The 16,492-nt window shown below is 46.7% G+C and overlaps 1 protein-coding gene across 1 annotated transcript in view; it reads right to left on the bottom strand.

The window, feature by feature from the left end:
• Positions 1-612: 612 nt before the first annotated feature.
• EP400 (E1A binding protein p400) overlaps positions 613-16,492 on the bottom strand; it is a 111,277-nt gene continuing 95,397 nt past the window's right edge. The window contains exons 49-54 of the mRNA XM_040251573.1: positions 15,669-15,887; positions 13,682-13,877; positions 13,192-13,316; positions 11,546-11,692; positions 5,954-6,031; positions 613-3,602 (exon numbers count right to left, since the gene is read on the bottom strand). Of these exons, the coding sequence (XP_040107507.1) occupies positions 3,330-3,602; positions 5,954-6,031; positions 11,546-11,692; positions 13,192-13,316; positions 13,682-13,877; positions 15,669-15,887 (1,038 nt within the window). The 3' untranslated portion in view covers positions 613-3,329. The remainder of the gene's footprint in view (positions 3,603-5,953; positions 6,032-11,545; positions 11,693-13,191; positions 13,317-13,681; positions 13,878-15,668; positions 15,888-16,492) is intronic.

Here is a 16,492-nt window from a genome sequence, read left to right on the forward strand (position 1 = left end):
CAGTACTCTTGCCTAGAAAATTCCATGGATGGAGGAGCCTGGTGGGCTACAGTCCATGGGGTCACAAAGACACAACTGAGCGACTTCACTTCACATGCTCAATAAACATCAGCTGAATAAACCAATAATTTTCCATCTCTCTCATTAGCTTTGATTTTCTTAAAGAAATGAACCAAGTGTTGCTTTTTCAAAAACAATTTCCATCACCAGTGATAAAGCTGGCGTGTGATATGCTTCAATAAATATTTGCTAAAGAGGATAAAATAGGACCACAGCACAGCTGGGAAAACACTGCTACCTTGTACAAGGTAGTACTGGAGAACAAGAATATTATGAATAATAAAATACACCCAGATCTTTCTTCCCTGTGTGGCTTTGGAACACAGTGGCCAGGAACACATGGTCTCTGAGGAGAGAATTGGTGATTTCACTGAAAGACTCCATTCCTTCTAGTTCCTTCTACCCTGTGGGGGAGAGGCAAGGAGAAAAAAACTTCAGCTTCCAACACTACTTGGTTTCTCTGTATTTTGTTTCCACATGAATGAAATAAATACAACTAATATCTTATTTTAACTTGAACAGTAGTTTTCTATGAAAGACAAAACAAGCAAGCATATAAAAAGGTCAATTTATTATACCTTTTGTTTGGTGGGATATCAGTGCCCTTTAAAACCCTACTATTCAAGTACAAATGATTATGTTTACAAAGTATTTACAATTTCAGTCTTCTTTCTTTATATTTTAAAACACAACAGCTATCTGGACACAACAGTTAACAAAAAATCCTGAAGGTGGCAAAAAGGAAAGCCTCTGCCTGAAGAGGCTCACTTCAGTCTCCTGCTTCCCCCAGCCCTCTGACCACCGCCCAGCCCCTACTAGAGCAAATGCCTCTGAATCAACGAAAAACTGCGTGACTGATTTCCATGATGGCCAATTCCAGTTTGACAGTGTTTGGCTGCTGTCTTTATGTTTTATGTTCTGAAGATTTCTTTCAATCATTACCACCGCACTGTGGGGCGGGGGTGGGGACCCTGTTCTGCAAGGTAATATGGGATTCTGCCAACAGTATCAATCTGAGGAAACCTGGAAAACACCACCCTAAACTCACACTTAAATATGGAAAGTTTAACCTTTAAAACAGAAGGTCAAGAAAACAATACACTGGAACTTTTACCTACAAATGACACTACTGAAGACTATGAGGTCAGTGGCGACATCTAGATGTTACTAAATTGAGTGAGACCAATAAAACTATTTTCTCTCCCATATCTTGAGACAGGGAATTGTGAAAGAAACAACTTCTTTCACTCACATGGTAAGACAGGGCAGGAGTTCCACACTGCAAATATTCAGACTCCAGTTCTGTTCTCTTAGAAGGCTTTTGAGAGACTTTTCTATATTTCTCTTCTAGTGTTCTAGATTAATAGAGGACTTCTATTCAGGCAGCTATTTCTAGGATATTCTAAACACTCAACATTTCACCACCATCTACAAAGAGACCGTCAACACTCCATGAAAGATAAAAACAAAACCATCGGCTGCACAAATTAAAATAAGCTGAAAAGGAGAATTCCTTTTTAGTTCTGCACATTTGAGGATTTAAAAAAGTGCAGAAACTCTTCTCAGCACCCAGCTATGAATTATTTCTTGCACGCAGTACTCTCTCATCACAGCAGGTACCAAAGCACAATGAACAAGTCAGAAGTGTTCTGTTTGGTGTGTTTTGGTATTACAGTGTTCTGTTTTGGTTGTTCAATTTATTGAAATGTTAAATCCCTCCCACTTTCAACACCTGATTTTAACTTTTTTCCAAATTTCATGCCAAGAAGGCAAAAATGAGCTGCTTAATTGGCTTCACTAAGGTATCAATTGCCATATTACTGTCCACATAAATTGATGGGAAATAAGGAAAATTCAGGACAGAACACTTTACTTTTTGTCATAAAAAGTGATATAAAGGGGGAGGAAACAGATTGATTAAAATGAAAAATCTCTTGGTATGCTAGAACTGTTCCTTAGTACACAGAGACCTCACACAACCTGATCTCCAGGACCAAAACTGTAAAATATGCACAGAGACAGAGCAGAGAGGGTGTCATCAGACATGTGCCTTTTCCTTGGGTGGACACTTCCAGGTAAGCAGACATCATCACCCATCTCCACTGCAGTTGCCATAGTGGAAAAAAAAAAAACCTAAAAGCAGCAAACACAGGGCCACCTCTCTGCCCCTCAACCATGGGGCTGCCACCCCAAAGAGCTTGGACAGCTCCCTGCTTTAGGCAGAAACCCAAGCAGCCAATCTACTCACAGATGAGACATGACAAGTCTAGTATGAAGATGCCACCACATCCATTTCTGTAGATTATACTTGTAGGTGCATAAACACACCACCTGTACATAGAGACTTCTCACCTCCGCAGGTCATGCCTGGGCTGGGCATGAGAGCAAGGGGCGATGCAGGCTACCTGCCCTCAGTGGGCGTCTTGCCCCACCCTGCACTCAGCAGTGCACTCTGCAATGTGACAACCCTTGCACAGCACTCTGGGCCCTGAACCACTCCCAGATGGGAGCCTCACAAAATCTTCAGGAGCTGCCTCAATACTCTAAGTCCAATTACAAGTTTATCCAAAACCTGGGAAAATACTGTGGATGTACTAGGATGGGAACAGTCCCAAAGGTTCCGTTTACATAGAAACTGGTCACTCTAGGGGAAGCCACACCTGTGCTCTTTGGAATGAAAATTCAACCTCAGGTCACTTCCCTTCAACATGAGCTGGAGACACGTTATGAATGTGCTTCAATGTGTATCAGTACTAAGCCTCTCCTTTAAGGGTCCAAACAAGTCACATTTTAGGAGGGAGGGAAAAAAACCACACTGGTTTTCTCTGAGATGACCTACCTTAGATATTAGACAGTTTTTCTCCTCCCATACTGTGTTTTCAAATATGAATAAAGAACCAAACAGAGGCAGATGCTGTCAGACCACGTTTTAGCTTCATATGCTCTACTTTATGACTCACTGCACCTTCCAAATGGCTGCTTGCAATGTGCAAAACACTGTACACTAACAGAGAAATTCTAGCTGGCTTTCAAGACCCAGCACTATTGCTCTGGAGGAGAAACTAAAGGTCAAACATCCAGGAAAAACTGCCACTGTCACTTTTTCAACCAGTTACGTTAACACAGAAAGGGTGTTCGCTGAGGACTGCTGCTCCAGGTGCCGAACATCCCACAGGACCCAGTCCCAGGGTTCAGTAAATAGTCTATCCCATCTTGGTGGGACGGTGCGACACACAGGTAGCCCGCCTGGGGCTGCCCCTCTGTCCCAACTAGGGGCACGGAGGCTTGGTGGGCGTCTTTAACCTGACGGCAGGGACCCTCATCTGGAGCTTGGGCTGCTGGCTTGGGCTGTCGGAGGTGGCTGGCACCTGGGCAGGGGTGGGGACGCCAGGGGTCTGCAGCTGGGCGGCCGCTGTGGTCACCACCTGCTGCTGCATGAGCTTCTGCTGCACCACCTGTGCTGTCGCTGTCACCGCAGGGATCATCTGGACCTGCTGCCCAGCAGCTGTCGCCTGGGTGAGAGTCACAGTCTGTGGGGAAGCCTGAGCCAAAACAGAAACACACAGTGGAGAAAATGCACATCAGGTGACACACAATATTAAACATTCTTGGGTATGGGAAGGAGGGGTGTTTAGAAACTTAGCTAGCACAAATGCATCTGTGGAATGTAAAAACTACCCAACATATCAAAATAGGACCTCCAGTTTCTAACCAAACAAAAGTCCGAACACTGAACTATTGGTGCTTTCAGGCTAAAAGCGGATGCCTCTGGGGAAATGCACAAGTCAACGACTGGGGACTGACAGTGCTGGTGTTCAGATTCTAATACCATTTGGTTTCTTGAAATCCACATGCCAGTTTGATTTTGAACAAAATAAAATTATTTTAAAGCACTGCTTTTATACTTTTATATTTCTCAGCAGTAAATAAAATGGTAAGAACCCAAAAGCTAGGCTCTGTTAGGAAAGTGTTAGGTTGGTGCAAGAGTAATTGCAGTTTCGGATTGTGAATTTTAAATCATTGTACTAGGCTCAAACACATTTTTATTAGTCAAAACAGGAACCATTAAAATCAACACATTTTTGCCAATGGGAAGTAAGTTTGCTGATTCTTGTACCATAAAAATCTGTGCTTCTGGACTCAATGAATTCTTGAAAAGCATTTTCTGCATCCTGCTTGTGGTGAATGTGTTTTCCCTGCAAAAAGCTACTAAGAGGTCAGATGAATATGGTGGATAAGGCAAAACTTCGCAGCCCAATTTGTTCAATTTCTGAAGCACTGGTGGTGCGATGTGCAGTCAGGCGTTGTTGTGAAGAATTGGGCCCTTTCTATTGACCAATGCCAGCTGCAGGTACTGCAGTTTTCAGTGCACCTCATTGATGTGCTGAGCGTACTTCTCAGATGTAATGATTTTGCCAGGATTCAGAAAGAATTCAGAAAATCAGACTGCGAAGTTTTGCCTTTACCACCAAACAGTGACCATGCCTGTTTTTGGTGCAAGTTTGGCTTTGGCAAGTGCTTTGAAGCTTCTTCTTGGTCCAGCCACTGAGCTAGTTGTCGCTGCTTGTTGTAAAAATAATCCACCTTTCATAGCATGTCACAACCTGATCGAGAAATGGTTCATTGCTGTGTACAGTAAGAGAAGACAGCACTTCAAAACAACGATTTTTTTTTCATTTGCAGTCAGCTCATGAGGCATCACTTATTGAGCTTTTTCACCTTTCCAATTTGTTTCAAATGCCCAGGGACTGCAGAATGGTTGATGTTGAGTTCTTCAGCAATTTCTCAGGTAGTTCTAAGAGGATCAGCTTCTATGATAGCTCTCAATTGGTCATTGTCAACTTCCGATGGCTGGACACTATGCTCCTCATCTTCAAGGCTCTCGCCTCCTTTGCAAAACTTCTTGAACCACCAGTGCACTGTATGTTTGTTAGCAGTTTCTAGCCAAATGCAGAGAAGGCAATGGCACCCCACTCCAGTACTCTTGCCTGGAAAATCCCATGGACGGAGGAGCCTGGTAGGCTGTAGTCCATGGGGTCGCTAAGATTCGGGCACGACTGAGCAATTTCACTTTGACTTTTCACTTTCATGCACTGGAGAAGGGAATGGCAACCCACTCCAGTATTCTTGCCTGGAGAATCTCAGGGACGGGGGAGCCTAGTGGGCTGCTGTCTATGGGGTCACACAGAGTCGGACACAACTGAAGCGACTTAGCAACAGCAGCAGCAGCAGGCCAAATGCGTCATTGATATTGTGAGTTTTCTTCCCTACTTTACGACCCATTTTGAATTTGAATAAAAAAAAAAATCACTCAGATTTGCTTTTTGTCTAACATTTCCATAGTCTAAAATAAATCTAAAATAAACAGGAAGTAATAAGTCATTAGCAAAAAACATAAAGCGAGAACTGCACGTTAAAATGATGTATAACACAACCACATTTATTAAGAATGTATTCTGGTATTAAACAGCAAATTTCAATAATGCAGAAACTGCAATTACGTTTGCACCAACCTAATAAGTCCTGGTTGCTGCCTGTATTATTTCTACTTTTGAATGCAAGGTCAATACGAGCAGATTCTCTTTTCTTTGTTTCCCTAAAACTCATGTGTGGTGGCTTCAGCTGTCAGGATACACCTAAGATTACTGGCTGAAGGAAGAAGCCCAGAAATGAGCCCCTTCTCTGTACATGTGACACTGAGTCCAAACACATCTGTTCAGGCTTTTTCCTGCCAGATTAATGATATCAAATGTTTATCCCAAAGTTAATTGCTTTTTCTGTACTATGAAAATGACAAGCAGTGCTCTAGGAATTAAAATTCTGTTTCCTCAGGATGAAACCAAGATCTCTCTCTGTGAGTACCTCCTAGGTGGCTCTGGTCTCCGGACCCTACCTGTTGGGAAGCAGAGGCGACCTGCTGGATGCTGGCCACGGGTGTCTGCTGTTGGACGACTTGAGGGAGTTTTGCAACCTTGGACAAAAGGAAAAAAGCCAAACACAGAGGCCGAATCAATGTGTGCACAAAAAGAGATTTCTTACCCTTTCTCTCCTTCTCAGGTCTTAATGCAAAACAAAAACAAAAACAAAACAGCAGTCAGATGCCACAAAATAGCAACTCTCAAAGTGTGCTCACCTGGAACCCAGAAAATTGGTTATTGCACTTTTGCACTGAATAACAATTGTCTTCCTAATCTGTAATCATCTGTAATCTGAGGCTTTATCGGTCTCATATTTCAGACAGTCACATTTTTCTTTTACTAAAACTTCTGGAAGTTTATATGAGAGAATTAAATGGAAGATGGAACATTTGGGTGCCATCCCAGGAGTGTTTCCACTGTGAAGTGCCCTGGACCAACACCACGGTTCAGCCCTAGTCCAGAGATGTGCCAAAAAGTGGTTACTTCTTCATTTTTCTTCATCACAACTGAGATATTCCTCTTTATAAAACAAAATTTTCCACCTGATGGTCACTTTTTGTAAACCTGCATATCATGCTGTCTTGACACGATAAGACAATTCAGGCCATCTGTCTACTCAGGGCTTCAGGGGCACCGCCGGCTCACAGAAGCAGAAGGGGCTCCCGAGTGGGCAGCTGCTGGGAGCCATGGAAACCCTGCTCAGGCCTCTAACTGGTAGAACAGGGATAAAAGTAAGTCTTGCCCAAGATAATTCTAGAGAAAATGTGAAATTATATGATGTACTTGCAAATAACAAGCTCTGAGTAAATATGAATTCTCATTAAGAAATCAAAATTAGTCAAAAGACATTTACTAGTTTACTATAACTTAAATCAAAAACTCTGAATAGAATTCACTGAGATCAAAGCAACTCCTGACTAAACCCTGTGTGCTTCCTCTGACAGGAAAGATGGGCTGTCAGCTGCTATGGCACATGGGCCACAGCTCAGATGGGCAGACACTGAATATGCTGAAATGCTGTGGATAAAACTAAGGTGACTCCTGTTTTTTTTTATTTTACCCTAGCCCCTCTTTATTTTTTTAATTGGAGGATGACTGCTTTACAATGCTGTGTTGGTTTCTGCCATACAATAATACGAATCAGCCATAACCATGTAAATACCCCTGCCTCTTGAGCTCCCTCCCACCCCTCCCCTAAGGTGACATCTCAAATGCACCAATAAATCTGCAGATAGTCCAGAGCTCCCCGTTCCAGAGTCTAAGCAAAGAGGGGAGACCCCAAGCCATGACAAGGCCCCCAAGACCCTGTGCTGCAGGTGAAGCCTTAGACTGGGTGTTCACCATCCCCCGGGTGCGGCAGACAGGAGACACGTCCAAGCCCACTCTCAGAGGAGCTAATAGGACGGCCTCATGCTGCCCCCTACAGCTGCAATCCTGTCACTCAAAGGGTCTGTGAGGAAGTCACCTGTCTGAGGCCTCAGTGCTGGGCAGGGGAAGAGGAGACACAGGCTGAGAGGCCAAACCCTCAAGCCACAGGCTCATGTGGTCCTGACTGCACCCACAGAAGCCTAGCAGAAGGAAGAACCTACCTTCCACCCACAAAGCCTTCCCACAAACAAGCTTCAAGGGAAACTGGATCACAACAAGACAATTTCTATAAAGACAAAAACCCCACAGTTCCTGAAGCAAGAACAGTGGAAAAGAAATAAGTAAAATCAGATGAACTTTGACTTCAAATAGAGGAATTACCAGACATGGACAAAATAGTACGCTGCTCTGTGCAGCCTGTAAACACATATGTGAACAAGAAACTGCACAGACCACGCAGATCTGAGATAAAAACAAACAAAACTTCAAAGAATAAGAATAAAGTAAGTATCACCAAAATTAAAATTCAATGGGCAAACTTTTAACAGCAAATTAGACCTAACAAAAGGGAAAAGCATTGACGTGGGAGGCAGGTTAGAGGATGTTACTCAGAATATAGCACAAACAGACAATGAGAGGAAAACACAGAAGACTGAAGGTGCATGGAGGGTGGGAGATGGAGCAGCGGTGGCATCTACCGCAATAACGGCTGGCCAATGCCCAGGTTCCAGGGGATCAGACACCTAGCCAGGGCGTCATGGCATCAAACCCAAGACAAAGACAGGCACTTTCCAGGCAGTGCTAGTGGTAAAGAATCTGCCTGCAATGCAGGAGACAGAACAGACGTGGGTTTAATCCCTGGGTTGGGAAGATCCCCTGGAGAAGGAAGTGGCAACCCACTCCAGTACTTTTGATCGGGAAATCTCACGGACAGAGGAGCCTGGGAGGCTACAGTCCATGGGGTGACAAAGAGTCAGACATGACTGAGCAGGCACACACAGAGTTTCTTTATAGTTTGATGCTATAGGAAGTGTTTGTCCAGGTGCAAGTATTGCAGCAAAAGGCCCCAAGTCCCAGCCTGTCTCAAGACCACCAATATTTCTCAAGCAACAGTTATACACAAGACACTGGGCTAAATGCTGAGATTACAAAGATGGACAAAGAAAAGATCTCAAAAGAAAACAAGAAAAGACAAGTTACACAGAAGCAGTGACCTGCTAGACAGACATCTGACTTCTCATCAACAATAAGAGACCAGGAACAGGGATAGCTGTTAATGTGCTGAGAAAACAAACGTTCATCTAGAATTCCACACCAGGCAGAAGTACCTTTCAGGAACAAGAATGAAATACATGCATTTTCAAACACTACAGGAAACTCCAAAGAAGGGACTTCAAGCAGAAGACAAGTAGTTTTACACACAAGTGACACTGACACGGAGAGAACGGTGATCGCAGCACACGTGGGCACAGAGGCGAAAGTGACCGTGCGACAGGCCAGCGCCCAGAGCAGAGCTGGGATGGGCTTGCGCTGCTCTGTGAAGAGGCGACCTGCACGTGGACAACTGAGGATAACTGCTTCAGAGAACCCAGAGACAACAGGCGATTTTCAAACAAGTAGAGGAGAAAAAACAGAAAGACAAAAATAGATAGACAAATGGAAGAAGAGAAGACAAGTAAGGCAGAAATGAGAAAACAGAACAGCTGAAAACCCAAACAAAATGGAAGCTAAAGGCCACCCTTCCGAGTCTCGCCACAAAGGCGAGCAAATCTGTCACAGGTAGAGGACCAAAGCTGAGAGGCAGGACGAAGGCAGTGCAGCAGCACCCACCCGACCATTTCCATGACATGTGTGTAAAATGGAGAAAGGGCAAGAGGGAAACATGCACCAGAAACTTCTGACACAAAATGGGTGGAGTTCTCAGTTTGAGGCAGAGCAGGCTGCCAGACCAAAACAGGACTTCAAAGAAATAAAAAGTTTAATTTATGTGTAGCTAATAATAAAGAGCTTTCCAGGTGGTGCTAGTGGTAAAGAACTGGTCAGCCAATGCAGGAGACCAGGGTCCAATCCCTGGATCAGGAAGATCCCCTGGAAAAGAAAATTGCAATCCATTCCAGTATTCTTGACTGGAAAATTCCATGGACAGAAGAGACTGGCAGGCTACAGTTTATGGAGTCACAAAGAGTTGGACATGACTGAAGTGACTTAGCATATACACAATAATAAAAAACCTAATATAAAAAGCAAAAATAGAAAGGAATATAAGGAAAAATGGATAAATCCAAAATCAGAATCGGAGATTTTTTTTCTTCCAATTTTTGGACAGGCCATGCAGCATGTGGGATCTTAGTTCTCTGACCAAGGATTGAACTCATGCCCCCTGCATTGGAAGCATAGAGTCCCAACTACCGAAGCTCCAGGTAAGTCCCAGAATGGGAGCTTTTAATATACCTGCCTCATAATTGACAGAATAAACCTGACCTGGAGGTGACAAAGGGAGCCCACAGCCACACCCCGCACTACCACAAACCACGCCTCAGCATGCTTCCCTGCAAGATCAGCGCCGGGCCAGGGCTGGAGTGTGAAGAGCAGCAGAGGGTTTGGCCCAGGTAAGGCTGAAGGTCAGGACAGAACTGCTGTCCCGGGGCTGGAAGAGGAGTTGCAGTGCACAGGAGGGTCTCAGGTATTGGAGTGCACACCTCCAGGGAGCCATCCTCAGGCAGCTGGAATGAAAACTGTGCCCGGGGGTTGGGGGGACACGACTTCCCTGGTTGTCCAGTGGTTAAGAATCCACCTCCCGATGCAGGGGATGCAGGTTTGATCCCTGGTTGGGGACTAAGGTCCCACATGCCCCAGAGCAACTAAGCCCAAGCGTTAAAATGCAAGATTCCGAGTGCCAAAACGAAGACCTGCCGCAGTCAAGAAACATAATAAAAACAAATAACCCTGTGAGGAATGGCAACTGGCTACAGATATGAATCTGGACTCATCAGTAGAGATGGGCTCACAGCCTCAAGACTAGAGCGACCACAAGAAGAGCGGTGCAGACAGAGGGTTTTTTAAAAGACAAAACACCAAACAACCAAAGGAACAAAAACTTGTAGCCAACTAGATCAAGAAGGGAATTTTCTTATGTGCTAAAGGATGAGTTTAAAAACCCAACCCTGCAGAACGACCGTAAGGACAGTGATGTGGCCGAGCTTCCTGTCTGCGCCTGCCCTACAAGCCCTCGTGAGCAGGAAGAACAGCAAGGAGGAAGGGGAAGGAGTCGCAACCAGGACTCACAGGTGACAGTGTTAACACAAATGATAGAAGAACAGACTGAGGCTGCAGGATTCAAAAGTCAACACACACAGTGCCTTAGAGACACATAAAAGAGAGGGAACTTACAGTAGAGCAGCAGAAAATGCTATTATCAGGAATAAACCCAGGATGAGCAATAAGATCCTTATGGGAAAAAAAAACAAGAAACTTACTTGAAGGGCCTTAAAGAAGATTTAAACAGTAAAGCGTGTCTCACATTGGTGAATCTGAAGTCAAGGCTGTAGAGATGTCTACTCTCCCCCAAACTGATCTACAGGGTCAACGTAATTCTAACAAAAACCCCATCAGTTTGATTGTGATGTAAACACTTAATATGCTGACTCAAAATTCAGAACTTCTGTTCATAAAGTGAGTGAGAAGATAAGCTACAAGCTGGGAAAAGTGTGACATAGACCCGAAAGTGAACACCAGGATGTACAACTGCACCAGGAAGCCCCGAACAGGCTCGTCCCTTGAAAGGGGCCCCAACAATCAGCAGATTCACCAAGGACAGAATCACACGGCTGCTAAAGGACAGCAGGCCAGGCCGCCGTGGGTGGAGGCCAGGGGACCACACAGCGCCTCAGCGGGGTGTGTGCCCAAGTGCCACACTCCGTCCCAGACATCACATGTGGCGCTTACATGCAGGACCCACAGGATGTGTGACACTGGGCTGGGCAGCACTGGGAACAGCAGAGGGACAGAGCTCTCGAGTTCCTGAAGCACAGGGACGACCACGAGCCCTGGAGGAGCCTCACCAGCACAAAGGCCGCCACGGCGGCGGGCCCTCAGCACGGTCCCCAGGCCACACTGCGGGCCCCACAGTGCGCTTCATGGGGGTGCTGATCTGTGGTCCCCCAAGTCTGCTGTCGGTCCACAGGCTCCCTCCCGCTCACCTGGATCTGCGTCTGCACCTGCTGGGTCCCGGCCAGTTTCTGGGCCTGGGAGATGGGTGTGGTGAGAAACTGGGTTTTAAGGGCTGGCTGGGTGGCGTAGGTGACCTTCTGTGGTTGGCCCTGAGCAGCAATCTGCTGTGCTGTGATCTGAGGAAAGAGACCGCCCAGGGTTAGAGCTGCGTCCCCGTCTCAGAGCCACCAGGCCTCCTCCTGGGCCCTGCCTGCCCCCAGGTGCCCACAGCATTGACCACCCCAGCTCCCAGCCCTGCCTGCCCATTGCCCCCACCCCCGGCGCCCAGTCCTGGGTCATCGCTTCCTCTCCTGGGAGGTCCCCTCACAACCCAGGCTGGGCTTCAACTCTACATCCTCTTCAGAACCTGGGTCCACGTCAGCTCATCAGGTGAGTGAGTGAGTGAACTTGACAAGACAGGAGACAGACGAGCACAATTTCTCGAATCTAATTTTAAGAATTTGACATATACTCAAACACATTTAGGACAAATAGAAACAAACTATATGCACAATTTTTGCACCTTTAGTCTGATTTTAGCTTTCCCTGCCAGGAGAATTTAAATACTATTCAGAAAGCCATGCGTAATATACAGACCATATATTTGGTTACAAAGTCACCTCCACAAACAAACATTTTTAAGGTCTCAAAAGTTTTCTTTCAAGTCATATGAACATACAGACCAGTACATTCCTAAAGCCCTTCTTCTCTCTTTTAGATGTTGGCTAAGCCTCCATGCTGACCCAGCCCTGCCTGTCCAGCCACAGTACCTCCCTGTCCAGCACTCTCCACTCACAAGTCACTTCATTTCTTTACATGTCAGTTTCTGAGAATGGGTGCCAGTGCCCACAGAGCCCTCAGCACACAGAGGGAATGTTCCAGCTCTGGTTCAGAAAACACAGATGCAGCATGGAGTTCAGTATCAGCAGTCAGAAATCAGCACGATGATACATCATCATCTGTAGGCCAGGCTTCATGCCACCAGAAGCAGATGGGAAACAGAATGCCTCGCACTCTGCTCCTGCTCGTCAACACGGGGCCTGCAAGTACAACCCAGAACCCCCACCTCCAAGGAGGACTTGCTTTTGGGAGCTGAGTCAGCCCAGAGCTTCCTCCCAGCCTTCTCAGTCAGGATATCACCAACAAATTGACAATACTCCTCTTGCAGTACCTTTGTCCGCTGTCTCTTCCCTCCCTCCATTCATGCTCTGAACATGAGTGCCAGTGTACACACATTCTCTCACGTGAACACAGTCCTTGCCTGGCCTCCTCTTGACAGCTTGACAGCTGTGGCCTGGCTCCATCTGTCCGGTACACCCAGGTGGGTCACACACCATGAGCTACACCCGTGTCCTGGAATCCTGGCCCCTCCTCAGTCATGCAATTCCATAGACTAAGTCCATCATGGTTGCACCCACAAGCCCTCAGTGCATGGGGGTCCCTCTCCCTCCAGGGCAAACCCTAAGACCATCCTCTGTGCTGCCCAAGCCCACAACCATAGGGTCTCCTTTGTGAAGAGGCCAGGCAGCCAGGCAGGGCCCATTCAGGACCCTCTCCACTTCTGTGCACCCAATGCTTGGCAGCAGGGCCCACCTCAAATGCAGAGGGGATGACTAGGGACCCCAGTACCCAGTACCTTCTGCTGGACAGCGGCAGGGCCTGGGGCAGCCTGTGGCTGGATGGCCTTCTGCTGCTGGACGGCTTGCTGCTTGAGCTTCAGCAGCTGCTGGACGTGCACGGGCTGGGCCACGACAGTCTGTCCTGCGAACACCAAGCAGATCATTTAATCACAAGCACCAGGGACAAACAAGGTCTCAGGACTCACACTGAGTTCAGCTTCAGTGATTTCTTTATAGAAAACAACAGCCTGAAACGGTGCTGAGACAAATAAAGCCATCCCTTACGACAACTTTAAATGTTTCTGGGTTCATAATAATATTCAGACAAAGGTCTGGGAAGTTGAGAATGTTAACGGTTAAATCAATGGACACCTCCGCTAACACACACTTGGACACTCACAAGAGGGCTGAGGGCCATGGCTACTAGAAAAGGCTCATGAGTCCCACTGAAGGCTGTAAGCATGGGGTAACGTGCGGGGGGAGCAAGGGGCGGCGTGAGACAGGCACCTGTGGCTTTCTGCGGCTGCCCGATGGCCACACTGATCCCAGCAACGTTCATGGGCAGGGTCGTGACGCCCGGCGAGGAGACCACAGCTGCCGGCACTGATACCACCGGGGGCTTCGCCAGTGCCACCTGGGCCGGCTGGGGCGCTGGGGCCTGCATCTGCCCTTGCGCCTGCAGCTGAGAAGTGGGGACCCGGGTCTAGACAATGAAAACAATGGGAGAGTCCAGAGATATTCAGGATTCTAGGCATCTGCAAACATTTCCCACCAGAGGTCAAGTGGTGAGAAACTGAAAAAGTCATGAGGGTGCAATGTGGTGCTCAGCTAACAGAAAACATCTTGCTGTGGGCTGCCTACGCCACCTGACCATCACCAAGAGACGCAGAGAGCAGGGCTCAGACAGGCCCACGTGTGCCCGGGCACACTGCCGCTCAGCCACGGCTCCTGTCCTGTCCCACAGTGCACCTGCGCCTCTGCCTCACCCTCCACCTCAGAACCTCACATCAGCCCCAGAATGCCATGTCTCCTAGTCTCATCTCTAGTCCTTCAGTGACAACCCTACCCTGAAACTACTGCCACAGCCTCCCAAGGGCCACCCTCGGGCCCCATCCCAAGACTTCGTTAGCACACTGCTTCCAAACACTTCTTTCCTTAAGTTGTATCTTTAAAAATGAAAATGGAAATAGACCCGTTTTTACATGTACAAAAACTCAGAAAAGAAAATATGTCTTATCTGTATGGCTCACTGGGAAAGTGTGTAAAATGAGGTGAACTTTAGGTACTTTGTAATCTGAGTCTCCTCCTTTTGTAACAATCCTTTTTCAAAGCTGCGTACTATTCCACCGTGTGCATGCTATACAGTCTATTTAGTCAACTCCTTAGTGATGGCGATTTAACTCTCTCCTAACATTCCCAATACAAGTTTGTATATTTATCACTTTGTACTTGTTCTATTATTTCTTTAGAATGTAACAGAAATAGAATCACTGGGTAAGATAACGTGCACATTTCTTAGCTTAACTGACTAGAACTCTCTCCAAAGGGAGCCAGTTCCTGCCAGTAAGTCCCATTCAAGGAATGGGCTCCCCAACCTGGCCTTCAAGTATGATTACTACTCTGCTCACTTGAATTGGCATTTTTCGTGAACACAGGCAACAACAAGCTTGCTCTCACAATTTTTATCCACTTCTGTCCCTTCTCTTACAGACTCAGAGTGAAGCACACGAGAAGCAGAGCCTGGACCCCGAAATTACATCTGTGTTGTGGGTGACAAGTTGTAGGATCTGGGTGTTACTAAAGGTGTGTGACTTGGTTTCTGCACCTGCAAAATGGAGTTAGCATCACAGCACCCACTCCCACCTCAGCAACAATCAGGTGACAGGCAGAGAGGCTCAGGCAGCACCCAGCCCAGAGCAGGGTTCCTAGTGCTAGATGTCACCAAGTGTGACAGAGTCTGGCCCACCGGACACTCCCTCAACTCCTGCTTATTGTGACTGACCGTCCCAGACACCTCTCTCCCCCTAGCATCATCCCCTCCTTTGGAAATCTCCGACATCTCTCCGTGCTCACGGAGCGCTGCGGTCCCGTAGCCCAGCTCTGGGGCCTCGCTTGCCCCCTGCCTCCCACAGCCTCCCCTCCGCCTGGCAGCACTGGCATACTTTCCACATGCCAGGTCTCATGGTCCCCTCATCCCCAACGTAAACCCTGCTCTCCCTCCATGGTCTGGCTTGCTCCCCTCCTCCCTGACCTCTCAGGCCACCATAAGCTTTGTGACATTGATGTTCTGGAAAGCACGACTGTGTAAATGTTTCCCATACGTGTGCTGTGCTTCGCCCTCTCCAAGGAGAACTTAAAGTTCCTGGGGAAAGACCATGTCTTTACTTGTCACTCCACCATCACACCTGCAAGGGCCTGAGCAAGCAATAACAGTTCAGTTAAAACGTTAAGAAGACGCTGCTCTGGAAAAACAAGCGTATCAACGGGAACTTACGAGCCGGGCCACCTGGAGGTTGGCCACGGTGGTGCCCGTGAGCAGGGCGCCGGGCCTCGGGGCCGTGACCGTGGTGAGCTGGGGGCTCTGCTGCTGCGTGGGCTGCGGGGGCTGCACCTGCACTTGAGCCGTTGGCTGCGGGGGCCCCGCTGGGGCCTGTGCTGGGGGCGCCTGCTGGGGCAGCTGCAGTTTCTGCTTCTGCATTTTGATCAGGTGTTCCTAAAACCCAGATAAAGTAATCTTTTCATCAACATTAACTGTATTCCACTTTGTATATATCTTGGTTTTAAGTTACTGTTCTACTACCCATTAAATATTGAAGAAAACAGTTGCTACTAGGCAGTCTGCAAACAATCCTCCAGGCCTTTGCCAAACATTTTTTAAGTGTTCCTTTATCACTGATGAAAACTAGCAACTGTGATTTGACAGATCAGCCAATCTGTAACAAAATTTCTAGGTTCTGATCACTCATAAACAAGTTAATTTAAATCTGCAGTATCATCAAAAAAATCCTAAAAGTCTTAAAATCATAGTCCTTCTTGAAACTTTAAGATGTATTATAAGCAGTAGCTCTAAATTTTGTATTCCAACTGTCTCCAAATAAAAGTTTAATTGATAAATAAACCCAAGTCTTTAAAAGAAGTCGAAATAACAAGATAAAAATATTCTAGGGAATAAAAAATTATTGAGGAAAACTGATATTGAGTTATTCATTCATGACTATCAGATCTCTTTCAAGATGCTGAAAAAGAAAAGGACCTTGCAACTGGTTTAGGAGGGGGCAGGGAAGAGAGGAAAGGAATCAGGTGCATGAGTGGGTCAGT

Source organism: Oryx dammah, unplaced genomic scaffold (genome assembly GCF_014754425.2).
Source record: "Oryx dammah isolate SB20612 unplaced genomic scaffold, SCBI_Odam_1.1 HiC_scaffold_12, whole genome shotgun sequence".
NCBI lineage: Eukaryota > Metazoa > Chordata > Mammalia > Artiodactyla > Bovidae > Oryx > Oryx dammah.